This window comes from Dendrobates tinctorius, unplaced genomic scaffold (genome assembly GCF_039654945.1).
Source record: "Dendrobates tinctorius isolate UK_male_01 unplaced genomic scaffold, ASM3965494v1 ptg000292l, whole genome shotgun sequence".
Lineage (NCBI taxonomy): Eukaryota > Metazoa > Chordata > Amphibia > Anura > Dendrobatidae > Dendrobates > Dendrobates tinctorius.
The window spans coordinates 4675222-4702987 of record NW_027361959.1 but is presented as its reverse complement, the minus strand read 5'-3'; the positions used below and the strand labels follow the sequence as shown (position 1 = coordinate 4702987).

Here is a 27766-nt window from a genome sequence, read left to right as displayed (position 1 = left end):
GGAACATTGCCTGAGCAGAAGCAATCAACTGTTTTTCCAGGATAACCTTGCATGAGACTTGATTCATACGTCCTTCGCAAAGATTCCAGCCTTGCTGAAGCATCCCCAGATCATCACCGATCCTCCACAATAGGTGCAAGACACTGTGCCTTGTACGCCTCTCCAGGTCTCCGTCTAACCATTAGACGACCACAGGTGTTGGGCAAAGCTGAAAATTAGACTCATCAGAGAAGTTGACTTTACTCCAGTCCTCTATGTTCCAATCCTTATGGTCTTTGGCAAACTTCAGCCTGGCTCTCCTTTGCTTCTCAATGATGAAAGGCTTTTTCTACCTTTACAAGTCTTGAGCCCTGCCTTTAGGGCCTGTTACGAACTGTTCTTGCTGTGCAGTTAACCCCAGCTGCCATTTGCCATTCATTTTGTAGGTCACTTGATGTCATATTGCGGTTGCTGAGTGACATTTGAATAAGATGACGGTCATCCCGGTCAATGGAGGGTCATTTTCACTCTCTACCGGTCTGTAGCTTTGCTGTCCCCAATGTCTGATGCTTGACCTTGTTGGAGTGGACTGCTGTCTTAGAAATTTTAAGGATGGAGGCAACATGACGCTCACTTGTTCTGCTAGTAAAGCCAGAATTGAGCCCTTATTTTCCTAAATCAATACTTTTTTCTTTTCAACTCCTTTGGCATGGTTAAAAGTTATTTTTTCATTTCTATTACTTTTGGGATATTACTAGCACTTATTTTGCCATCCAGCTTGTCCTATTGCAAGAGGATTGTGAACACCACAGCAGGGTTTTTTTATACTTTCCTTCGATAAATAAGATTTTTGTTCAGGTGAACACCTAATCAGAAGCACATTAAGTAGAATGAGGCGTATTCTCATACGCCTCAAGCCCAAATCTTGCATCAGGCCCCATTGGACTCTAGTTATGACACTATTTATAATCCTGGCACTATTTTTGTAGAATTACACAACTGCATGACATAGACATTATGCGAGTAGATAAAATAGTGTAAAATTGGGGAATAGCATTAAAAGGAATGCTATTTCCAAAAGATAAAAATAGTGATGAAGAAAAAAAAAATCCAAGGCTGCATGTTTCTGCACTGAACCAGTGCCTTCTTCGGACCTTATGAAGGCAATGAGCTCCATAATTTTGCTGAACTTTGGCACAAGCCTATTTTGCTTGTAGACTAAACAGTGGCACATCTTTCTAACCTTTTGAAACAGTGAGCGGCTGTTAGAGCCCAGCAGCTGCTTATTAGTGTAGCTCCACATAACAGACGTGTCTCTTTGTGGAATCCCTTAAGGCGCAGTGAGGACTGCCATGGCCATCCACCCCTGTGGAAAGAAATATTAAATACATTAACCTATAATTTTATTTGGTATATTTTAATAACATTAGATAGGAACAAAATGTATCAATACCTTCTACCTTCTAGAATTCTAGCTGCTTTGCAGTGAAAAACCAGAGTTCATGACTTGCACCATGTTTTAGATATATTGTAGACATTAGACAATTGGGCATGGCTTAGAGGAAAGTAGGGTGTTGGCATGGCTTAGAGGAAAGCAAGGTGTGGGCATGGCTTAGAGGAAAGCAGGGTATGGGCATGGCTTAGAGGAAAGCAGGGAATGGGAATGGCTTAGAGGAAAGTAGCATGGCTTAGAGCAGTGTTCCCCAACTCCAGACCTCAAGGCCCACCAGCAGGTCATGTTTTCAGGATTTCCTTTGTATTGCACAGGTGATGGAATTATCACCTGAGCAATACTAAGAAAATCCTGAAAACATGACCTGTTGGTGGGCCTTGAGGACTGGCGTTGGGGAACCCTGGCTTAGAGGAAAGCAGGGTGTAGGCATGGCTTAGAGGAAAGCAGGGTGTGGGCATGGCTTAGAGGAAAGCAGGGTGTGGGCATGGCTTAAAATACAATAACATGCGCTAAATTTTTTAGAGGAAAGCAGGGTATGGGCATGGCTTAGAGGAAAGTAGGGTGTTGGCATGGCTTAGAGGAAAGCAGGGTGTGGGCATGGCTTAGAGGAAAGCAGGGTGTGGGCATGGCTTAGAGGAAAGCAGGGTGTGGGCATGGCTTAAAGGAAAGCAGGGAGTGGGCATGGCTTAGAGGAAAGCAGGATATGGGCATGGCTTAGAGGAAAGCAGGGAGTGGGAATGGCTTAGAGGAAAGCAGGCGTGGGCATGGCTTAGAGGAAAGCAGGGAGTAGGTATGGCTTAGAAGAAAGCAGGGTGTGGGCATGGCTTAGAGGAAAGCAGGGTATATGCATGACTTAGAGGAAAGAAGGGTGTGGGCATGGCTTAGAGGAAAGCAGTGTGTGGGCATGGCTTAGAGGAAAGCAGAGTATAGGCATGCCTTAGAGGAAAGCAGGGTGTGGGCATGGCTTAGAGGAAAGAAGGGTGTGGGCATGGCTTAGACTCAGAGGAAAATAGGGTGTGGGCATGGCTTAGAGGAAAGCAGGGAATGGGCATGGCTTAGACTCAGAGGAAAGCAGGGTGTGGGCATGCCTTAGAGGAAAGCAGGGTGTGGGCATGCCTTAGAGGAAAGCAGGGTGTGGGCATTGCTTAGAGAAAAGCAGAGTGTGGGCATGGCTTAAAATACAATACCATGCGCTGCTAATTTTTTGTTCAAAATATTGATAAAAACTAAGGCAATTAATATATGGTGAAAAGTTTAGAAAAATGTTTAACATGTCAACCACGAGACATAAAGCATGTGCTGCTGTGCCAATTTTGGCACATCTTTTTACACTGTGTGTACATTAAACAGGAATAATGCATTTTCCCTCATTGCCTTTTGGCGCTTTATATATATATATATATATATATATACACATATATATATATATATATATATATATATATATATATATATATATATAGCTACAAATACACAAAAATATTCCAACCAACATTTAACTTAAGACTGTAAAGAAAAAAAGTAAATGTCACCAAGCAGGGGCAGACATATCATTGGCCTCACAAGGGGTAAAGGGGCTCATTTCTACCTCCAAAGCAGATGCAATTTCGCATTTTTTGGACCATTTTTCGGCAAAGGGGCCCATATAGTGTTCTTGAACAATGGCCCTTTTCTGTATGTGTCTACCAATGTCACCAAGGCAATTCAAAATCTAATCTAATTTTCTAAAGTGATCAGTTACAATGCTTTTCATTATTTAATACATATCTTCAAATGAAAGCAGCTGATAAGAAATCAATGAATGTATCATTCAGCCATAACATCTCGGCACGGTCTTCGTCTTGACCATGTTTGGTGAGAAATGAGAGCTATTTATCCACTGAACACAAGCGCTGTATCCATTATGTAAACGTGCAGATGTTTTTAGACACATTCTTTTTGGCAAGTGTCAGACGTTTCAAGAGGGGTGAAAGAGGCAAACAATTATTCAACTCCTGTAAAAAATCAAAAGGCAGCAGCTATGCCCAGAGGTTGAATTTAATACCTTATGGATTTGGTTCCACCGACAATTCTCTTCTTTCTCCGAGACACGTGACTTATGCCACACTTGGTAGGTGCACCATCTAGTAAGTAAATAAAGACATATCTATTTACACATATGTGATTGTCTTTGTATATCCGCCTCTGTTTTAGGAGACCAGATGTTAATTACTAAATGACATGTCAAAAAATTATACAAATTAGATCTCTTTTTTTAATTTATGTCCTTCTGTGAGCCATTTTTTATTATAATGTGTAAGGACTCACAAGATAATGGGGATCTTTCAATTGGGTTGTGAACTTGCGGATTTTTTTTGCCAAAATATCAACCAATATCATATATTTTATACATCATTTTTATCTTTTTATTGTACATTTTTCCATTTTTGTGCAGGATGCAGCCTGGCCCTTTAGTGTCAGCTGTGTGAATTGGGATTTCTGTCCTCGTAGGGTGCACTTATATGGTGCTGGACAGCCCAACTGATATAATAGTATGGATGTCACCAATAGCGAAGTGTCTGTAAAACCAGAAACTGTGCATCACACTGGCACCCTATGCAAACCTCATCTATGTTTATTTTTAATACTAAACAACCACCCCCTCCATGATTTGGTAGGTTTGTGAGTGACTGTTTCATCAGTATTTTGTACCTGTGCTGCCCCTGCCTCTATCATGGGGGCCTGCTGCATCCTGTTAGTGCATTGGTATTCTGATATGGCCTTGGCAAGGGCATAACAATCGCGGTCACAGAAGGTTCAACTGGGCCCATGCTGGAGGGGGGGCCCCCCGACGGCAGCCCCTATTTCAGCTGGAGGTTCGTCCAAGGGGACATATATACCAGGATGGGGGACTTATATACTAGAAAGTGGACCAGGATGGGGAACATATAGACCTGGAAGGGTCATAGGATGTGGTACATATGTCCCTGGATGGAGCCCAGGATGGACTGACATATATATCTGGAAGGGTCCCAGGATGGGTGACATTACTATATAGAGTAAGGGCAAACATATTTGTTTGTAGACGATTTAGAACTCTACAAGGGACCATACATCTGAATGTAGTAGCATAGATACTTGCTATCTTGTACAGGATCCCAAAAAATCTCTCAAGGTATATATAATCCAAACAGCATAGATAAGATACCTTAAAATATAACTTTAGTGATAAAAATAATAAAATAAGGCTATATATACTGTAACCTTCACACTGATACTGTGGAGCCTTTGTATACCGCATTAAGCCCCCCCCCGCTGGGTATCGCTGATCGTGCTTGAACGTCCCGGGCCGTTTTTTGATCGTTGGTCTCCCGCTGGCCAGCGCGCATCACTGCGTGTGGCAGCGGGAGACCAACGATAGGCGACGCTGGGAGCTGGTTTCCAAGGTAAACAGCGGGTTTCTAAGAGCCGTGCGGCTCTTAGAAACCCTCTGTTTACCTTGGATACCAGCTTACTCGCTGGTCCTGATCGCTGGTGAGTCTGTCTATCTGACAGTTCACCAGCGATCAGCTAACTATGTCCCAGCGATCCCATCCACGTTGGATCGTTGGTTGGATCGCTGGGACATTGTTACATGTAACGGGACCCTTAGCCTTAAACACAAATCAATTATTACCATTATTATAGAACAAATACAAATAAAGTGCAGAAGAAGAAAAGAAAAAGTGGAGATCTCACCCATTTGAGCCACTCAGGTATCAGATTCCACAGAGTTTCAACAGGGATGGCAATATTAAATCATCACTTCTATCTGCCCTATCATGCCCCATGTAAATGCTCCCACCCTAACAAGGGCAGTACCCAAGTGTGGCTCTTTTACAGTTTATCCCAGAAAAAAAAATCCCTCCCGATGCGATGATTTGGCAGTATTAAGATGTCATCAGGGGAGTGTACTTGTAAAGGGGAAAATAATACATAGAATGAGGTTTAATAAATGCTCCCAAAACCATGGAGCATAATGTGCCTCAGTGTTTATAAATTGCAAAAGTGTCAAAAGGTTAACAAAAAAACTAGTAATTTACCCACAGTGGGGGTGTCCCTTGAGGTGCAGAGTGCTAGCACCTAATTGCAGAAAATGCAATGAATTGTTTTTAATTTACCATATTTTTCGCTTTATAAGATGCACTTTTTCCCCAAAAAAGTGGGGAAAAAAGGACAGTGCATAAAAAAACTAAAAAGTCTGCTCACCTTCCAGGGGGTGAGCACTGAGTGCCTCGTGCAAATCAAGCTAGAGCAGCTGCAGCAGGAACACCAAAGGTAAGAAGGATTCAACGAAGGAGATGTTGATGGTCTAATATCATGATTGAGACTTCTGTTGAAACGCTTATGGCCCGCATTCTCCTTGTTGCACTGCGATATTGCCAAAATGTGTTTGGAGCAATTTCTATATGGCTAATAAAAGCTGAGTTTTAAATGTATGAATTGACATCTCCTTCGCTGAATCCCTCTTACCTTTAAAAAATACACAGTGCGTCTTATAAAGAGAAGGTGACGGCAGCGGGGAAGCCATGGGATCGGGAAAGCCATGGGATCGGGAATGTGGTTAGCACAAAACTTGGTATGCGGCCTGCTGCTTCACAATAACCCGGCACTGTGCTCACATCTCCCTGCAATGTAGCTTCACCTGGAGGAGCGGTGGTGAATGAAAATGCCATAGCTGTGGCATGCACATACTCCAAAAATCCAAGGCAGTAGGTATTTTCATTAAAAAATATATATTTTTATTGACACCAGTGTACACACAGTAAAATTAGCAACGTTTCGGCCATGCAGGGCCTTTGTAAAGTCAAGAAAAAGGTACACATTTATTCTCTTTGTGTATATTGGAACAGCACAGTTTGGGCACCCCTGGTCAAAATTACTGTCATTGTAAACAGTTAAAATTCTTGGTATTTTAGGCAAAAAAATATATATATACATATTTTACATTTTAATGATTACAAAAACGTAAATGGGCCGATACAAAGGTTTGGGCAATCTTGGCGATTTGTGTGCTGAGATAACTTTGACCAAGGTGTCAGCACCGCTCCCCGTTACGCTGCTCCCGCTCCCATACTCACCACCTCCGCTTCTGGTCCGACTCGCTCCTCTGACGCGTCCTGGACGCGCGCCCCCCGCTCTCCTCACTTTCCGGCGGCCGGCGTCCCGACGCACTCCTCCACTTCCCTCGGCCGCGCGCACTATGCCTCTGCGCACGCGCCGGGGGGTTAAGCCGCACGCCTCTGCCGTCAGCCACCCGCCTGGCGTGACCTGACCCGGACCAACCTCCTGACCTATCAGAGCCCGCCACCAGGTATTTCAGGCCGCCCTCCCTCAGTGGAGGCGCCTGATTATTGAGTTACCTCTCTTATGTCTAGGCCGCGCTCTCTGCTGCTAGTTTCTTGCAAGCTTGCGCGCTGGTTAACCTCTTGTGACTTGTACCTCTTCTTCCTGATAATCCCTGTGTCTCCCGCCTGTGTCTCCTGTGTTCCCCCTGAGACTCCTGCCTGTGCCTCCTGGTAACCCCTGTGTCTCCTTCCCTTTTCAGTTTGCCTCTTCCTGGTTCCCGCCATGCTCTCCCGTCCTTCTCCACCTCCCTCAGCTTCTGGACCCTGGTCTTCCTGGTTCCTCTCCGGATCTTCCTCTGCTCCTCATCATCTGCTCACCCTCCTGTGCCGACCCCTGGTCCTGGCTGCCGTGGCGCTTGAACTTCCCGAGTCTGTTCCCTAACGGTCCCTGTATAGGGGTCGGTCCACTTGGTGCGCTCGCTCGGGGAGGGCTCGGCGTCACGGCCCAGAGGGTCCACTCTCGCACCATCATCCGCAGCGTAACACAAGGTTTCACTATCATCGATAGGAAAGGCCAGGTGAAGTAAATTTGCCAGCTTTATAAGAACCCAGCTTCATCTAATCTTGTGCCAAAAAAACAACAGCCATGGGTTTTTCAAAGCAGTTGCCTAGCACTCCGAAAATTAAAATGGTGGAGGCCCACAAAGCAGGAGAAAGAAATAAGAAGATAGCAAAGCGTTATAAGTTGCCCTTTCTACAGTTCGAAATATAATTAAGAAATGGCAATTAACAGGAACAGTGGAGGTCAAGATAAAATCTGGAAGACCTAGCCACATTTCAGTGAGAGCTGCTTGTGGGATTGCTAGAGAGGCAAATCAGAACCCCCCGCTTGACTGCAAAAGACGTTCAGAAAGATTTAGCAGAATCAGTAGTTGTAGTACATTGTTCTGCTGTTCAGAGACACCTGCACAAATATGGTCTTCATGGAGGAGTCATAAGAAAAAAGCCTCCCCTACTTCGTCAACATAAAATTCAGCTTCAGAAGTATGCAAAAGAACATCTAAACAAGCCTGATGCATTTTGTCCTATGGATTGATGAGATTAAAAAACAGAACTCTTTGGCCACAATAATCAAAGGAATGTACGGAGAAAAAGGGTACAGAATTTCAGTAAAATAATTTCTCGTCAATCATTAGGCATGGGGATGGATCAATCATGCTTTGGGGTTGTGTTGCAGCCAATGGCATGGGGGACATTTCACTGGTTGAGAGAACAATGGATTCAATGAAATTTCAACAAGTTCTTGATGCAAACATAACACCATCTGTAAAAAAGCTGAAGTTAAAAAGAGAATGGCATCTACAAATGGATAATGATCCTAAACACACAACAAAATCCACCACAGACTAATTCAAAAGCTGCAAGCTGAAGGTTTTACAATGGTCCTCACAGTCCCCTGATCTGAACATCATTGAAAATCTGTGGCTAGACCTCAATATAACAGTACATGCAAGACGACCCAGGAATCTCACAGAACTGGAAGAGTTTTCTAAGGAAGAATGAATGAAAATCCCTCAAACAAGTACGCTTATTGAAAGACTCTTGGCTGGCTACAAAAAGCATTTACAAACTCTGATACTTGCAAAAAGGGGTTCTACTAAGTAGTAACCGTGCAGTGTGCCCAAAATGTTTGCATCAGCCCATTTTCCTTTTTTGTAATTTTTAAAATGTGAATGAGGAAATATATTTTTTTGCCTAAAATACAAAGGAAATGTGTCATCTTTCCCTTTAGCTCTTTTGGAGATCATTTCATCTTCAACTTGCTTAACTGTTCACAATAATAGTAATTTTGACCAGGGGTGCCCAAACTTTTACACGTCGCCGAATGTGATCTGAGGTCTGCAATTTCAAAGAAGGGGGATGTTAGGGGGTTAACTGAGGTCTGTCATTACAAGGAGGAGGGGTGGTTGAAGGGGATATGTGGACTGAGGTATGCAATTACAATGGGGTAGAGAGATGGTGGGTGTAAATTGAAGTCTGATATTTTTTAAGGGGGAAGTAAATGTGCTCTGAGGTCTGCTATTAAAAGGGGAGAAGGTGGGGGTATCAGATCAGACCTCCTTCCCTTGTAATTACAGACCTCAGATCACATACCCCCTCCCTTGTAATTCCAGCGCTCAGATCAGAAGTCTGCAATTACAAGGGGGGAGGAGAAACATATCTGATATGAGATATGCTATCAATTACCCAGGTCCTCCATAAAAGTGTCTCATCCACAGATTCTCTCCTCCCACCACAATCAAAATATTTTTTTTTTTTACTTTATTAAATGTTTTAGCACATTTGGCTAAAATCTTTTTTTTTTTTCTTATTTTCCTCCTCTAAAACCTAGGAGCATCTTATAATCAGGTGCGTCTTATAAAGCTTAAAATACGGTTTGTTCTATGTGAGCCAAATTAACTCTCACACAGAAGAAAAAGATCGGTAGAGGTTAAAGAACCTTACAACATGACAAGGATATTAGAAAGGCTACACACCCATCTGCGAACTCCTCTTTCTGTATACTTGCCTGGTGTCTAAAATAGCTTTTCATTTATTACATAATGCAAAAGACAGGGGTGAAATTGCCTAAAATAATCCAGAGCCTATGAGGTCAAAGGATAGCCCAATTTCATCATTAAGGCTCACTGATAAGCTGAACACCTCCAGCACTACATTAAGTCCATTGAAATAAATGGGCAATCTATAGAAAGCATGGCTGTAGCAGATGTTTGAGAGAGTGTTTTTAGAGCTAGGTTATTGATGGAGGTTCCGAAATTAAAGGGGTTCTCCATTTTATCTTTTTCACATGTGTGTTGAGGACATGATTTTGTGGCACTTTCTAATATATAAATAATACAGGTTTTCCGGTTAGTGCGATCTTCTTCACAGACTGCACCGAGCTTCTCTACTGAAAATGGCAGCTGATAGCTGCCCATGGCCTCCTCCAACTGAAAAGCAGCGCAAATGAGAAAGACGTTTTTTCATTTGGAGAAGGTCAAATCGGGTCCATCCTCTCATGAAAACAGATGAGATGTGCAGTCTGTGAGGAAGGTTAAGCAACAAGGGGAGGCGGAGAACATGTAATACTCATACATTAATAAGTGCCACAAAATCATATCCTCATGTAAAATAAAGATACACTGGCCAACTCCTAAATACTCACATTTACAAGTAATTTCCTTAAACTTTATTTTTTCAAAGAGTTTTTCTAAACCAGACAATCCTCGTTTATGCCATCATCTTGCCTTGTATAGAATATAATAGCATAAATACCAGCCAACAATTCCAGTGCAATCATAGAAGACTGAATTATAGTAATATTTTATATTAATAATACACTTTACCTGTAGCTTATCTGGTTAAAAGTCGAATGACACATTTGTCTTTCCACTCTCTCTTTGCAAGGCCAAGCAACATTGGAAATAACACACAATGTATCTATCTATAGGAAAATAAGCAGCACTCCAATTAGGCATGACAAAATTAAAGAACTTGTTATTAGCCCATTTGGCAAAGTTTCGATTCCATAGTAGAGCCTTTCTCACGCTTGCTGGTGATCGTTTCATTTGGATGTCCAGCCATTCTGCTGTAGTTTAAAGCCAGTCAGTCAATTTCTAGGTAGGGTTTTTCTGCCCTGCACCTATCTTCTGTCTCTTCTTAGGAAGTAGGTGGCATATATTCAAACAGTTTTTGCTTTATACTTTGCTTTGTATTTCGTGATTTGTTTTAGTCACTCTGGGATCTCTTTCTGTTTCAGTACACCTCCACTTTTGTAGGTAATTCACACTCTGCTCTGCCCTCCAGTTCTTTAGGAGGAATGTGAAGCACTCGACGGCCTTTCAGGCAGCATAGGTCCAAGTTGTCATCTTCTAATCTGTGGTTAGGTCTATCTCAGCCCACGCATTGAATAAATAAAGGCATCTGCAGTTCTTTGAATCTGGATTTAAAAAATCCGCCATTTTTTGAAGATATATTAATCGAGGACCTGGATGAAGCCCTAGGATTTACACCCACAGCTACTACGGTGCTGCTTCATAAACTTTTTTTTTTTTATCTATTATCTATCTACAGGGGTTGAACAAAATAATGGAAACACCTAACGATTTGGCATCATAATCTTTGAACATGTCTCCCTTGATAAAGCGCCTGTGGCGGGCGCGAAACGTACGTCGGGTGTCGTTGCATGGGCCTTCACCTCCTCTGCTCCCCGGTAAGCAGCCTGCCTTTACTTGTTTCCACACTTCGGTCATTTGGACCGCTGGGCGGGTCGTCTCCCGGGTTCTCTCTGGCACAATTGCGCAGTTTTGATATGCTGATACATATGTTATTTACTATGTAAGAATCCTTCCACATGTCATTGATTCATTTATGTTCAGTGTCCATTGGACTTGCACATTGACCCCTCTGGATGGTTGTTTTTTTTTTTTTTTTTTTTTTTTTTGGCGCTCTAGACATGTACAACTATGTACAATACACATTTAATTGAGTATGCCATATTTGACTATCTTTTACCATTAGACACATGTCTGTTATGTGCAATGCCCATGGGCTGACTGAACGTTGTGCCATGTAGATTTCGAGCACTGGTATCATTTTATTTACCCTGTCCTTGTCTGTCCTGATTGTTGTATCATTGGGGCTTATCCCCCCTATTTTAGTCAACTTGTATACTTGTCAGCACTTGATGTGAGTACTAATAAAATTTATACTTTTGCATATATTTTGTATCCGTTACTCCGTTTTCTCCTTTTTAAGATTAGCATATGGAGTGGTAATCCATGCACAAGGCGTTTTTGGACCATGGTCACCGCCTTGTCTCGTTCTCTGATACTGGGCATTATCATATATGTAATGTTATAAATAGAGTTGAGCGACTTTGGTCAAATCGGGTTTCGTCAAACCCGACTGAAACAAAATTTGAGTTGGATGAAATTTCATCCGACTCAAATTTTGTTTCAGTCGGGTTTGACGAAACCCGATCTGACCAAAGTCGCTCAACTCTAGTTATAAACATGCAAACCGTGACATATAGTAATGTTTTGTAGTTGATTATTTGTGTTATGTGCTATGTGTATGTAAATTAATTGTTCGTTTTGCAGAATTGTAAGAAGATTGATGAAAACCTGATACCAATGGCAGACCTCTTGGATTTTCAAAGAGGCCAAATTGTTGGTGCTCGTATGGCAGGCGCTATTGTAACAGAAAGTGCCCCAATGCTTGGCTTGTCAAACGGTACTGTCTCCAAAGTAATGACTGCGTTTGAAAGAGAAGGAAATACGTCTGCAGCATGCAGCAAAGCACAGGTCCGGCCGAAAGTCGAAGTTGACTGAGAGAGACCATCGGACTCTAAAGCGAATTGAGAGAGAGGATCGCAAGACCACGACTCTGAAACATGTATTTTTGTGATAACTCACCGTAAAATCCTTTTCTCCGAGACGCTCATTGGGGGACACAGATACCATGGGTGTATGCTTCTGCCGCTAGGAAGCTGACACTAAGTGAAAAAAGAGGTTAGCTTCTCCTCCGCCGTATACACCCTCGCCCCTATTGCGGGCGGAAATCAGTTTTGGCCCCAAAGCAGTACGAGGACAACAAAATCAGCCTTAATACAGGTACAACATGTCCAAAGAAAACACCACTCATATCAAATAAGTAAATTAATTTAAACAAAACAAGAGCCAACTGGCTAATAGGGTGGGTGCTGTGTCCCCCAATGAGCGTCTCGGATAAAAGGATTTTACGGCGAGTTATCACAAAAATCCATGTTTCTCCTTCACCTCCTTGGGGGACACAGATACTGTGGGACGTCCTAAAGCAGTCCCTGGGTGGGAGATTGACTCACTGATCCGAGCTACATGCACCTCTTGTTTAAAGGTTCGCCACCACTGCTTGGAGAATCCTTCTACCCAGGCTCGCATCCGCTGAGGCCTGAGTATGGATATTATAATGTTTGGCAAAAGTGTGCAGGCTGGGCCAGGTTGCTGCCTTGCAAACCTGTTCCGTCGAAGCCTGGTGCCGAAGCGCCCAAGAGGCGCCCACTGCCGAGTATAGTGTTCTCTGATCCCTGCTGGAATCGGCGTGCCTCTAATGAGGTAGGACTCCTGAATAGTCAAACAAATCCATCTAGCTATGGTCGATTTTGAGGCAGCGAGTCCCTTCCTGCGCCCTTCGGGGAGCACGAACAGCATGTCCGTCTGACGAAAGGGTGCCGTCCGCGACACTTACCTCCGGAGGACTCTTACCAGGTCTAACGTGTGAAGAGCCATTTCCACATGGTGCACCGGTGCTGGACAAAATGAAGGTAAAACCACATCTTCATTAATGTGAAAAGAGGACAAGACTTTCGGCAGAAAAGGAGGGGCTGGTCTGAGGACCACCTTATCCTTATGGAAAGTGAGGAACGGAGCTCGGCAGGATAGGGCCGCCAGCTCTGAAACCCGCCTGATGGAAGTGATGACCACTAGGAACCCCACTTTCCAGGAAAGGTACCTCAAAGAGATATCCTGAAGCGGTTCAAATGGAGCTTCCTGCAGAACACTTAGGACCATGTTAAGGTCCCAGGCATCCATAGGGGCCTTATGGGGAGGTACCAAGTGGGAGACTCCCTGAATAAAAGTCTTCACTTGCAAATTGGTAGCAATTCTGCACTGGAACAGGACGGATAAGACCGATATTTGTCTCCTGAGGGAACTTGGGGCAAGGCCCGAGTCTAAGCCCGACTGGAGAAAAGCCAAGATGTTGGGGATCGAGAATCTCAGCGGAGAAACACAGCGGCCTCGACACCAAGCAAAGAGCACCTTCCAGGTGTGGTGATAAATTTGTGCTGAAGCAGGCTTCCGGGCGTTAATCATTGTAGCGACCACCTCGCTCCTGAACCCTGTCTGGGTTAGAATCCAAGATCCAACGTCCATGCCATCAAAACACAGGGTCCCCGAGTTCGGGTGGCAAATCGGCCCTTGAGAAAAGTAGATCTGGGCGCTCTGGCAGGCGCCAAGGAACGTCGGCGAGCAGCTGCATTAGATCTGCGTACCACGCTCGACGAGGCCAGTCTGGGGTCAGCAGAATCGCCGGCACCCCTTCCGTCTTGATCCTTTTGATGACTCTCGGAAGTAGTGGCAGTGGGGGAAATAGATATGGGAAGTGAAACTGGTTCCATGGCAGAACCAATGCGTCCACCGCGAATGCCTGCGGGTCCCTGGCCCGAGCGACATATGTGGGCACCTTGGCATTCACATCAGGCTCACATCCGGAGCTCCCCACAGTTGACAAATCTGCTGAAAAACTTCGGGATGTAGAGACCACTCTCCAGATGCAAGACCCTGCCGGCTGAGAAAGTCTGCTGCCCAATTTTCCACGCCCGGGATGTGGACAGCCGAAATCACCGAGTGGTTTGCTTCGGCCCCCTGAAAAACTTGCCCCACCTCACGCATGGTTGCTCTGCTGCGGGTGCCCCCCTGGTGATTTATGTAAGCCACCGCCGTGGCATTGTCCGATTGAATCCGGACAGGGCGGCCTGCTAGAAAGTGATTAAACTTCTGCAGAGCCAGCCGAATTGCTTGTATCTCCAATAAGTTGATCGGGAGGCGTGCCTCCTGTGGTGACCACCATCCCTGGGTTGTGTGGTGGCGAAACATCGCTCCTCAGCCGAGGAGACTGGCATCGGTTATCATTACCAGCCAATGATCTGGGGGGAAAGGTTTCCTCTGGGCCAGAGAGGAACTGGTTATCCACCATCCGAGCGACTACCTGACTTGAGAGGACAGTCGGCACCGCCAATTGAGCATGAAAGGATTCTTGTCCCAGGCTGACAAGAGGGAGTGCTGCAGGGGGCGAAGATGGAACTGGGCGAAAGGTATCGCTTCCATTGCTGCCACTATTTTCCCTAGAATCCTCATCCCGGATCGGATGGTATGAGGTACTGGTTGGCGAAGTGTCCGGACTCCCTGTCGGAGAGCTAGCTCCTTTTCCTGACGGAGAATTAGTAACCCTCGGCAAGTGTCGAAGATCATTCCTTGGAAGGAGATCCTCTGAGCTGGCACAAGGGATGACTTCTTCGCATTGACCAACCATCCTAAGCGGGCAAGAGTATCTAGCGTGATGTTGACATTTCCCTCGCATGCCCGTATTGACGGGCCCTTGACCAAGAGGTCGTCCAGATAAGGCACGACGACTATGCCTCGAGAATGCAGTATGGCCATGACAACTGCCATAACCTTTGTGAACACTCTGGGAGCCATGGCTAGCCCGAAGGGTAGTGCTACGAACTGAAAATGTTGATCGCTGATGGCGAAGCATAGAAACCTCTGATGAGGAGCTTTCGTGTTCCGGCACTGGAACAATGACTCTATTGTGCTGGAGTGATTTGATGGCTCCCAATAGAGCCCTTGCCTGGGCATCCACCCTGGGAAGCAGGAAAAGAAAAAACCGTCTTGGAGGGTGCCTGACAAATTCTATTTTGTAACCTGAGGCCACCAATTCCTTTACCCATGCGTCGTGAGCGACATTGACAGAGACGTGGTGAAACCAGAGTAGGCGGCCGCCACCCTTGCTGGTGTCATCTGGTAAAGGCCTCGAGTCATTTGGCCGACGATCTTTGGGATCTGGATCCCCTCGATCTGGGCTGCTGAGTATGCATTCTCCCCAATGGGTTGGCTCTATATGAGACCTGACGCTCCCTATCCTGGTTGGGGCGGCCTGAGGCGGCGGAATTGGCCGCTGTAGTCCACCCGGGGTTGCGAAAGGGCCCGAAAATGTGCTTGAAACGGGTGACGAAAAAGCGTTTTGACCTTTTGTTGAGGGAGAAACCCGCTCTTTCCTCCTGTGGAGTCGGAGATAAGTTGATCCAACTTCTCCCCAAATAGGCGGCCGCACTGATAAGGCAGGGAAGTCAAGCACTTCTTAGAAGTAGAATCGACTCGCTATGTCCTTAACCATAGGGCTCTTCTGATAGAAATTGCATTAGCGGCAGCAAGTGCCGAGCAATTGGCCGCATCTAAAGACGCATTGATTACATAGTCTCCGGCCATCGCCATCTGACCTGTGACCTCCGAAATCTCTGCAGGTAGATCCTGCTCGACCTTGTTTAATGTTTCTGAACATGATATCATAGCCTTGGCTACCCAAGTTGCTGCGAATGAGGGAGCGAGCGCTGACCCTGACGCCACATATACTGAGCGAGCTAAGCTCTCTATAAGGCGATCCGTGGGATCCTTAATCGAGGAAACACTAGGGACGGATAGCAGGGTCTTAGTGGCTAGGCGCGAAACCGGAGGATCCACCATCGGGGATTCCACCCATTTTTTACAGAGGTCTGGAGCAAACGGATACCTTGTTTCGAGTGCCTTTTGACCCGAGAAACGCCTGTCTGGACGTTCTCTGTGCCGCTGCACTATGTCCTCAAACTCCGGGTGAGAGGAAAAAATTCTGTGTGGGCACTTCACTCGCTTAAATGCCACTTTATGCCACGTAGCCGCTTCAATCCCCAGGCTCTGATTGATGGCCTCTATGAGGCTGTCCACTGTTTCACGTGACCCTGGAGTGTCCAGGTCAAGGGGCTCGTCCGAGTCGCCATCTGAGGTCTGCTTGCTATCAACCACTGGTGACGGGGAGCGAGAAGCAGAGCTCACGGATGCTGAGGCACCGAAAGACACCGTATGGGTTCGTTTACCCCTGGGTCTGCCTGGAGTGAGAGCGGCCCCTGCAGGCCAGAGACTCCTGTGAGGTAGAGAACCCCTCTAAGACAGGCAAGCCACTGTCCCTGCCCGAAGGGACTCAAAACATCTCGTAAGTGATGCCATAGGTTGCGACAGTGATAACGCCCATTCCGGGGCTCGGTCGCAGGGGAGGGCTCCTGAGGGCGTTCGGACTCGCAGACTTCGCTCTGCGCCCGTGGAAAAAACGGACCAACAGGAGATGCATGCAGCGTATAACAACGTATGCGTCTTAACTCTCTTCCTGATATGCTGTACCTGTCAGGCATTCGCCGGGGAAGGTGCTCTTTGCTTTGATTAGCGTAGCCTCTCTGTGGGGCTAGGGGGGAGCACTTACCCCAGTCCTGTTCAGCGTGCGAGGCACTGTGGGCAGGCCCCTGGACGGTACTTCCTTTTGCAGCCTAGATTTGGCCTGAAGCCGGGGCCTAAGTTTTTTCCGCGTCTGCCCAGGCTATGGGGGTGGGGCCACCATGATGCGACACTGGGGGCGGGGACTTCTGGCCGCGGCCTAGCTCTGGCTGAAGCCGCGGCCTCGATTTTTACTATCTGCCCGGGGGCGGGCTGAACCGCCGGGACTCCAGAATCCGGACCCGCCGCTGCCAGACGCCCATCTCTGCTGCTGCCTGGGAGAGGCCAAGGGCTCCAGCCCTGTGCCGCTGCAGGAGCCCTCCTTGGCCATTCACCTCCGTCCATGAGGGCCATATGAAACAAGGATGGTGCAGGCACCCTAGCTCCATCTAACCCCTTCAAGGGGTGAGGAGAGGGACTGTCCGCCGCCTTGCCCCACCGCAGTCTTAGCATTGGTGGGGCAGTGGGGGCCGCACGGACTACGCTTGTGCCTCTGTGCAGCCTGGAGTTTCAATACCCTCGGGTGGACAGGGCTAAGTACGGCATCATGTCCCATGGTGCAGGAGAGGATACGTGGAGGGACACTCGCACGTGCTCGCCCGTTGTTGGTTTGGGGAGATCGGACCCTTTCAATAGGGTCTGTCGCCCCGTATCTGACCTCCGTGGTCTGACAATATCCCACGTTGCGGGAGAGGATACGTAGAGGGACACTCGCACGTGCTCGCCCGTTGCTGGTTTGGGGAGATCGGACCCTTTCAATAGGATCCGTCGCCCCTATCTCATCTTCATGTGAAAAAAGGGAACATCCGGAAAATAATCCTCGTTACGGGAGAGGATACGTGGAGGGACACTCGCACGTGCTCGCCCGTTGTTGGTTTGGGGAGATCGGACCCTTTCAATAGGGTCCGTCGCCCCTGTCTTATCTTCATGGGGAAAAAGAAAAAAGAAAAAAAAAAGGTCAGTCTTGAGACCGACCGACGTGTGCCTCCAACAGACACTAAGCAAAAACTGATTTCCGCCCTCAATAGGGGCGAGGGTTTATACGGCGGAGGAGGAGCTAACCTCTTTTTTTCACTTAGTGTCAGCCTCCTAGCGGCAGAAGCATACACCCACAGTATCTGTGTCCCCCAATGAGGCGAAGGAGAAAATCACTGCTGAGCTCAATGAACACCTACAAAACCCAGTTTCCATGAAAACTGTTCGTCGGGAGATGCACAAATCTGGATTCCACGGAAGAGCTGCAATTCGAAAACCGCTGCTCTCAATGACAAATGTTTCCAAGCGTTTAGAGTGGTGTACAAACCTCCAGAATTGGTCCCTCGAGCAGTGAAAACATGTGATATTCTCAGACAAATCATCGTTTACCCTATTTCCGACCTCTGGCCGAGTGTACGTTTGGAGACAGCCGAAAGAAGCATTCCATCCAGACTGCCTTCTCCCAACCATAAAACATGGTGGAGGTTTTGTGATGATCTGGGGTGCTATTTCGTGGAGATCCGCTGGGCCAATGATATCCCTTCATGGAAGAATTAACAGCCATGATTATTTAGGCATTTTGGGCGACCAAGTGCATCCTATGGTTCAAGCACTGTTCCCGGAGGGGAACGCCATCTTTCAGGATGATAATGCACCAATTAATACAGCTAGAATCGTTAAAGCATGGCACGAGGAACATTGTAATGAAGTTGAGCATCTCATCTGGCCCCCACAATCCCCAGACCTCAACATTATTGAGCATTTATGGTCGATTTTAGAGATTCAAGTTAGACGTCAATTTCCACCGCCATCGTCGCTCAAAAAACTGGAGGGTGTTTTAACTGAAGAATGGGCTACAATTCCTTTGGAAACAATTCACACCTTGTATGAATCCATACCTCGGATAATTGAGGCTGTAATCGCCGCAAAAGGTGGACCTACACCATATTAAACTAACTTTTGTTAATGTTTCCAGGTGTTTCCATTATTTTGTCCAACCCCTGTATATCTCTATTTAATATAGTCAATTGTTTCCCTGAAATCAGCCTGCAAACGCTATATTGACTTTTCTTTTTTTTCTCATTTGGAAACCCTCATGTTAAAGTAAGATTAATTATTACACATTTACCATGGATAACCTAACATTAGTTATAATTGGGTTCTTCACAAGTTTATGTCATCCGCACATGACAGGCCGCTACACAACATTACAGAGATCGGACTCTTTTCTTGGTTTCCATGTCCCCTGTAACAAGACCAATAAAAAGCTTGAAATGTGATCCCATTGATGCTTCACTTTTGCATTTAATATGGTGCCAATCCACAGCATCTATTGTAAGTGATAAAACTAAGTTACAAAAAATAATCTTGTGTTAAATTAATGGAAGATTCTGTAATCAAGAATACGATAAGAAGAGCATATATCCAACATATTGATATCAGCTGTATATTATAAGGTCGTGTTCTTCATATATGGACAGAGCAGAATTATCTCTTCATGTTACAGAAAGAGAAGAAATTCGAAGTGCACCTGAAGAAACAGAGGAATGGAGACATGTGACCCAGAGAAGCAGGAGGATCGGGAGGCAGTCAGCACCCATACTGCTCAGAAACCAGTACCAGGCTCTCACGCAGGAAAACGATGAAGAAATACATCAGGATAAGACTTTGCCAACAAACAGCAACCTTGTACGCCCTCAGAGTCCTCCTGGATGGAGAAAGAAATACGTTGTGAAGAAGAAACGGAGAGTGGTGGTCATGGGGGATTCCCTGCTGAGAGGAACAGAGGCCGCTATCTGCAGACCGGATATAACTACAAGAGAAATGTGCTGTCTTCCAGGTGCAAAAATTAAAGATGTGTCTGACAGGATATCAGGACTCTTCAGACCTACAGATGACTACCCATTCCTGCTACTACATGTGGGGACAAATGACACAGCAAGAAACGACCTGGAAATCATCTGCAGAGACTTTGAAGACTTAGGCAAGAAAGTGAAAGAACTGGGAGCGCAGGTGGTCTTCTCTTCCATCCTCCCAGTGGATGGCCATGGAACAAGGAGGTGGAATAAGATTCTGCAGGTGAACAACTGGCTACGTCGATGGTGCCGTCAGCAACGATTTGGATTTCTGGATCACGGAGTGAACTACTTATACGATGGACTACTTGCTAGAGATGGGGTGCACCTTACGAAGACTGGAAAGCATGTATTTGGAAGTCGCCTTGCTACACTTGTAAGGAGAGCTTTAAACTAGAACAACATGGGAAGGGAAGCAAAAGACCAGAAAAAGCCATACACCTGACAAATGCTATTGAGAACTCTGCTATTAGAAGTGGAAAGGAAGAACAAAGACGAAAGAATCTAATTAATAAAAATATTGGAGAAAGAGAAACCAATCACAAACTAAAATGTTTCTATACTAATGCACAAAGCATGGGCAACAAACAAGGAGAATTGGAACTACTAACACAGGAACAGAAATATGATGTAATTGGAATCACTGAAACTTGGTGGGACAATACACATGATTGGAATACAAGACTAGAAGGATACAACTTATTTGCAAGAAACAGACTTGATAAACGAGGAGGGGGTGTCGCATTGTATGTTCGAAACGCGTATATCTGCACAGAGATTGAAGCTTCAGAGACTGGGAGTTCTGTGGAAACTGTTTGGGTAAGAATACAAGGACAGAACAATGGAAAGGACACCATTGTAGGCATTTACTACAGGCCGCCTGTGCAAGCCGAATATATAGATGAACTCTTTATGCATCAGATGGCCAAGTTCTCCAAAAAATATGACATAGTTGTCATGGGAGATTTCAACTATCCAGACATTTGTTGGGAATCTCTCTCAGGCAAAACTAACAGGTCAAGGAAATTCTTATCCTCTCTTGCTGACAACTTTATCTTCCAAAAGGTAAGGGAGAAAACAAGGGGAACTGCTACCTTGGATCTAATCCTTATAAACAGGGAGGAAATGGTTGAGGAGGTAAAAGTGGCTGGGACCCTAGGAGGTAGCGACCATGCTATTTTAGAATTTTGGATTACTAGAGGTGGAAGACCTGTGAAGACTCAGACGTCAAGGTTAGATTTCAGAAAGGCAGATTTTAAGGGATTCAGAAAGAGAATTGGAGGGATCCAATGGCTGGATATCCTTAAAGACAAAAATGTCCAGGAAGGATGGGAAATCTTGAAAAATGAAATTCTCAAAGCACAGTTGTTAACAATTCCGAAAAGAGGGAAGAATAGGAAGCATTTAAGGAAACCAGGATGGATGAACACAGAACTTAAGCACATGCTAAAAAGGAAGAAAAAAATGTTTATAAAATGGAAAGAGGGAGGCATATCTAAAGAAGAATATAATGCTGTCTGCAGAACCTGCAGGGCACAAATCAGATTATCTAAAGCTGACAATGAATTGAGGCTTGCAAGAGATGTCAAAAGCAATAATAAAGGATTTTGGGGATATGTCAAAAGTAAAAGAAAAGTCAAAGATGCTATAGGATTTTTACAGGATGAAAATGATGAAATGGTAAGACAGGATGTTGAGAAGGCTGAACTTTTAAATTCCTATTTTGCATCTGTTTTCTCTCAGAAAGGAAATGCAACATCAACTGTTATTCACTGTCCTATTAAGGGAATAGAAGAATCCAGGATATCTATAAACAGAAAGATAGTGAGGAAACACTTAGCTAACCTAAATGAATTCAAGTCTCCAGGTCCAGATGAATTACACCCCAGAGTACTGAAGGAGATAGCAGAAGAAATTTTTGAACCCCTCTCCATAATCTTTGAAAATTCTTGGAGAACAGGAGAAGTGCCAGAAGACTGGAGAAGAGCAAATGTTGTTCCTATCTTCAAAAAGGGGAAGAAGGTGGACCCAGGCAACTATAGGCCGGTGAGTCTGACTTCTATACCAGGAAAGATCTTTGAACAAATTATTAAACAACATGTATGTCAATACCTGGATAAGAATGAAGTGATTAAACAGAGTCAGCATGGGTTTCTAACTAATAAGTCATGTCAGACTAACTTAATTTCCTTCTATGACGGTATCACTGATTGGGTGGATCAAGGAAATGCTGTAGATATAGTATATCTTGACTTCAGCAAAGCATTTGACAAAGTCTCTCATACAATCCTTATTGAAAAAATGACTAAGTATGGAATGGACAAGGCAACTGTTAGGTGGATTCATAACTGGCTTAGTGATCGGACCCAAAGAGTGGTCGTAAATGGCTGCACATCCAGTTGGAAGAATGTCTCAAGTGGGGTACCACAGGGCTCTGTCCTGGGCCCTGTATTGTTCAACATCTTAATCAACGATTTAGATGAAGGAATTGAGGGTAAACTGATTAAATTTGCTGATGACACAAAGCTAGGAGGGATAGCTAATACTAGAGAAGAGAGAGAGAGGATTCAAAAAGATTTAAATAAACTGGAGAAGTGGGCAGCAACTAACAGAATGGTTTTTAACAGGGAGAAATGCAAAGTACTACATCTGGGCAATAAAAATGAAAAAAGCATATATAGAATGGGAGGAATAGGGCTAAGTGACAGCACATGTGAAAAAGACTTGGGTATACTAATAGATCACAGACTGAATATGAGTCAACAGTGTGATGCAGCAGCAAAAAAGGCAAATGCAATTCTAGGATGTATTAACAGAAGCATACAGTCTAGATCACGTGAAGTCATTATTTCCCTCTACTCCTCTTTGGTCAGACCTCATCTGGAATATTGTGTCCAGTTTTGGGCACCACATTTTAAAAAAGACATCAACAAACTGGAGCAAGTTCAGAAAAGAGCGACCAGAATGGTGACCGGTCTGCAAACCCTGTCTTATGAGGAAAGGTTGCAGGATTTGGGAATGTTTAGTTTGCAAAAGAGAAGACTGAGAGGAGACTTAATAGCTGTCTACAAATATCTAAAGGGCTGTCACATTGTAGAAGGATCAACTTTATTCTCATTTGCACAAGGAAAGACTAGAAGCAATGGGATGAAACTGAATGGGAAGAGACACAGATTAGATATTAGAAAAAACTTTTTGACAGTTAGAGTGATCAATGAGTGGAACAGGCTGCCACGAGAAGTGGTGAGTTCTCCTTCAATGGAAGTCTTCAAACAGAGGCTGGACAGACATCTGACTGGGATGATTTAGCGAATCCTGCTTTGAGCAGGGGGTTGGACCAGATGGCCCAGGAGGTCCCTTCCAACTCTACGATTCTATGATTCTATGATTCTATGATTCTATATATGTTGAAAGTTCTTTCTTCTAAAAGTAACCAGGGATAACCCAATCACCTCGGAGATTTCACGCATATTCTCAATTCCAAGTAGATTCGCGTGGCATCTGGTTTACCACAATATAGGAGGAATCATTGATGTGAAGTGACAAAGGATGACTTCAGTGCTCATTTCCAAAAGAATATTTTGTGTGGTAACTGTTGCTTCAGTGGTTTCCTTAGTTACACATTCATTAGGAAGGGTTTCTTTAACTGCTTTATGTCCCCTACCCCCCAGTAGGAGAATGTTGGGGGTCACTGCAGAGGGTCACCACTACATGCACAATTCAGTGCTTTCACAAGCTGCATCTCAGAAGTAGTTAGGACTCCAGGGAAACATCTCTATAGTATTGATAATCAAGAAGCATAGGAGGACATGTATCTGAAGGAGATGCAGAACACAATTTATTTCTATTATTTAGGAAAAAGACGAAAGCTATTCTATGTGTACGACTAGCATTTCCATCCTTAATATCAATCAGCGAGGCTCTATTTCAATTAAAAAAAAAATCAAGCCAGGATTACAGTGAAATGTAACCCCCATCTGTAATAAAGCTGTGGGCAGGTAACACAATCCATCAGTGGCAATAAGTGACATGCACACCTCACTGCCTCTCCCTCCCTGAACAGTGACCTCTGCACATGTCACAGAGCATGCCCACAATATTTTTCCATAGAAATCACTGGAGGAAAATATCCACGTGACTGGCGATCACAAAAACAAAAAAAGGATTATTCAACCTTTTGGTAGGTTGTGGAAGTTTGCGCCTGTTTGACCACATTGGTCTTTCAATTCAACATCATATGTCTAGTGGCTGCTGACAAAGGAGGACAGTACCACATGTATTTGGCTGGCAGGTGTAAACATGACCCTAAAGGCTCATTCCTGCTATGGCAATAGCAATAGGCTATAGATGGAGTACTTTTCTTATATAAACGGGCTGTCCACAGTGGTTCTGCGTTTCATCAGTTAGAGAAAAAAATTCTGTGCGTGATAACATTACAAAATGTCCAATCCACTAGTCTCCAAAAAAGCATCATAAGGTCTGGCAGTCACTTATCCTGTCTCTACATGGCAATAAACATATTGTACATATGTAGAGGTGGTGGCCGGACTGGGGGGGGTGGTCCCTCATCATACCACGCAGAGATGAACAGAGACAAATAGAGGCCATTTTCGGGTGCAACAGGTCCAAGCTTTATTCACTCGCTGTCCGCCTGACAGTCTCACAGCACTCCGCAATTTTCCTCAAGGCTCTCCGGTTACAATACACCACAAAACACCGTACTTTCGCCAGGGACGTATATATACGTACCGTCCCTTTACTCTTGTTGACGCTTTTGACAGGTCTGTCACTGTGGCCGCATTAGGCCCGTAAACCAACAGTAATTTCACTGGTCACAACGTCTTAACACGGTATCCGTAACCTCTGTGCCTCGTCGATACAACCTCTGTGTCTCATCTATTTTGCGGTATTCCTGTCAGGACCACCCCCCTGACGTTCTCTCTCATCAGTCCCCCTGGTTTGGTTTTCCTCACAGCGCACAAACTGTCGTAGTCCTCCTGTCACTGGAGCTCCCCCTGGGGACTGGAACTTTCTGGAACCCTCCCTCAGTATTTATATCTCTCCCGCTCCCCTGTCACTGTAACTCCGCCCCCCATGACCAACGGTTTCTAAAGCCCTAAGCTGATGTCAAGTCCTTTGCTCACACTCCTTACTGCCATCTAATGGTCAACCCAAGGTACTGCACATCCACTACACTTTCCTAGCTGTTTCCCCACTGTAGTAACTGACACCTGTCTAAACTGTGCAAACCTATCTTTCTCTATTCTGACACGTCCGTCCCTCAGGTCACCTTCCCTACACATACTTCTTCAGGTTTCTAAACTGTATGACCAGATATAGACTCAGTGCCTTTACAGATGTCACGTGGTTTCCATTCTCAGTAGGATCATACTCTTGTCTTGATCCAGGACGGGATTTCGCTTTGGCCCGTCCTGGTCAGACTATGGGTTAATTGTGCTGCCTCTCTCTGGCAGAAGGAGGCTATTTAATGCTCACTGGACCTAGGTCCGGTGTCAGTTATACTCCTGCCCTCGGCTGAGTTAAGTGACCTCTTGTATACGTGTGCCTTGTGCCTGATAACTTGTTGCTTGTTTGGTTGTGATCCGGTTCTGTCCCTGTTACGAGTTCTGCCTGACCCTCTTGTACCACACTGTCCTCTCGTGTATGACCCTCTGCTTGTGACTCAACTGCTCTCTGCTCGTCCCTTTGGTACCGCACCGCCCTCTTGTGTATGACCTTTGGCTTCGTCTGACCTCCCATCTGCTTGTCCCTCCTGTACCTTGTTCACCCGTATTGTGTATGATCTCTGGTTTGCCCGACTCTGAGTGTTCTTCCATTTCAGTAAGCAGGACGCTAAGCCCCGCCCCCTTGTGGTCACGTGACCGTAGGCCCGTGCCTGCTTGCTAATACGTCAGCGTTCAGGTCCTGTGCATCTGTACTTTCCAGCTGTTACTGTTCCCGGGACCCCTACAGCACTGGTGAGTCCCTGCTCAGCGGAGGCTGCATGCCGGCGCTGTCAGGAACCTGATATTATAACTGACCCATACCATTTTTTTTTCTCTGCTCCCATTCACCTGTGTGTGTGATGGATCCTATGAATGCTCTTTCTGAGCAGGTTAAGCACCTGACGCAGATGTCTCAGCAACTCCTTGGAGAACAACGAGTCCTGGCTCAGACTCAGCAGCTGATCGCTGACACTGTGCAGGAGGTTTTTTCATCGGGGGCTCGGGATGTTACATTAATTTCCCTGGAGTCTCCGGTTAAATTACCGGATACCTTTTCTGGAGATAAAAATGAATTCAGAGTTTTCAAGGAGGGATGTAAGCTTTTTTTTTCCTTAAGACCACACTCTTCTGGGGATGATAGTCAGAGAGTGGGGGTCATTATGTCTCTGTTAAGGGGAGCCCCCCAAGCTTGGGCTTTCTCCCTTCCTACCACGGCCCATGAGCGTATGACTGTGGATGCATTTTTTTGAGGCCCTGGGGCATATTTATGATGAGCCTGATCGGATGCGTATGGCTGAGGACATGGTGATGAGTGTTTGCCAGGGGAAGCACTCAGCCGAGTGGTTTTGCTCCGAGTTCAGACTCTGGGCTGCTGAGGTCTGCTAGAATGATGCCTCCCTCCGGGGGTTGTTCCGTAGAGGCCTGTCTGAGCATCTGAAAGATGCCTTGGCTCTCCATCCCCCGCCTGATTCCCTGGAGGAGGCTATGATACAGGCCGTCCGAATGGATCGCAGGTTACGGGCAAGGGGAGTGATGCAAACAGAGACATCATTATTCTCCCAAGGAAGGGGAGCCAGTCCTACATTGAAAATCACGGAGATGGGAACCATCGACCTCAAAGAGAATGAAAGTAGACAACGGCGCGTGGGAAAATGCTGTTTTCACAGTGGCGATTCTGGACATTGGAAAAAGGATTGCCCCTCCCATCCACTAACCAACAAGCGACTGAGCCCGGGTGATTATCGTGGAGGTCACCCAGGCTCTCAGGTACCCTTTTCTGCCTTCTCTAAAATGTTGTTGCAAGTGGAACTTTGTTGTGGGAGTGTCTCTACATCCACTTCTGCCTTCGTGGATTGTGGATTGTCATTGAACTTTATTGACTCTGAATTAGTGTCCAGGTGTAAGTTAGGGACAGTTAGGTTGGAGACTCCTATTCACATTGTTGCCATTGACAAAACACCACTGGTTAAGAATGACATTATGTTTCGTACTGAAGAGTTTCTCCTTAAAGTGAGATCCTTGCACCAGGAACGTATTTCATGTTTTGTAATGAACAACCTGCCTGCGGGACTGGTGTTGAGGTTCCCCTGGTTACATTTGCATAATCCTGTGATTAATTGGGAATCGCGGGACATTGGTAAATGGGGTCCCTATTGCTCTGAGAAATGTTTTGTTTCTGTGTCTGTGTCGTCCGTGGGTTTGGAAGGTATTCCGGAGTGCCCGATAGACTATACGGACGTTTTCTCCGAAAAAGAGGCTGAGGTTTTACCACCACACCGCCCATTTGATTGTGCCATTGACCTAGTTCCTGATGCTAAATTGCCCAAAGCCTGCTTGTATAACCTCTCGGGTCCGGAACGGGCTGCGATGAAGGAATATATTTCCGAGAGTCTCCGTAAGGGACATATTCGTCCTTCTGTTTCTCCTGTGGCGGTGGGGTTCTTTTTTGTAAAGAAAAAAGACGGTGGTTTACGTCCATGCCTCGATTTTCGTGAGTTAAATAAAATAACTGTGAGGAATACGTATCCCCTTCCACTTATTCCTGATTTATACAATCAGTTGTCCGGAGCTAAGTGGTTTTCGAAATTAGATCTACGGGGAGCGTATAACCTTATCCGAGTCCGGGACGGAGATGAGTGGAAAACCGCTTTTCTCACTACTGAAGGGTTGTTTGAAAATTTGGTCATGCCTTTCGGCCTGACCAATGCTCCAGCGGTCTTCCAAAATTTCGTAAATCATGTGTTCTCTGATTTGATTGGATGTTTTATGGTGGTGTATTTGGATGACATTTTAATCTACTCTCCTGATAAACAGGCTCACATTGGTCATGTTCGGGCAGTTCTCCAAAGGCTCCGGGAGAACTGTCTTTTTG

The 27766-nt window shown here is 45.4% G+C and overlaps 1 protein-coding gene across 2 annotated transcripts in view; it reads right to left on the bottom strand.

Moving 5' to 3' along the window:
* The window catches only part of LOC141072858 (neurotrypsin-like), a 143918-nt gene that overhangs the window by 9542 nt on the left and 106610 nt on the right, over positions 1-27766 (bottom strand). For both annotated transcript variants that reach the window (XM_073560049.1, XM_073560050.1), the window contains exons 12-13: positions 3477-3555; positions 1223-1345 (exon numbers count right to left, since the gene is read on the bottom strand). In XM_073560049.1, the coding sequence (XP_073416150.1) occupies positions 1223-1345; positions 3477-3555 (202 nt within the window). The remainder of the gene's footprint in view (positions 1-1222; positions 1346-3476; positions 3556-27766) is intronic.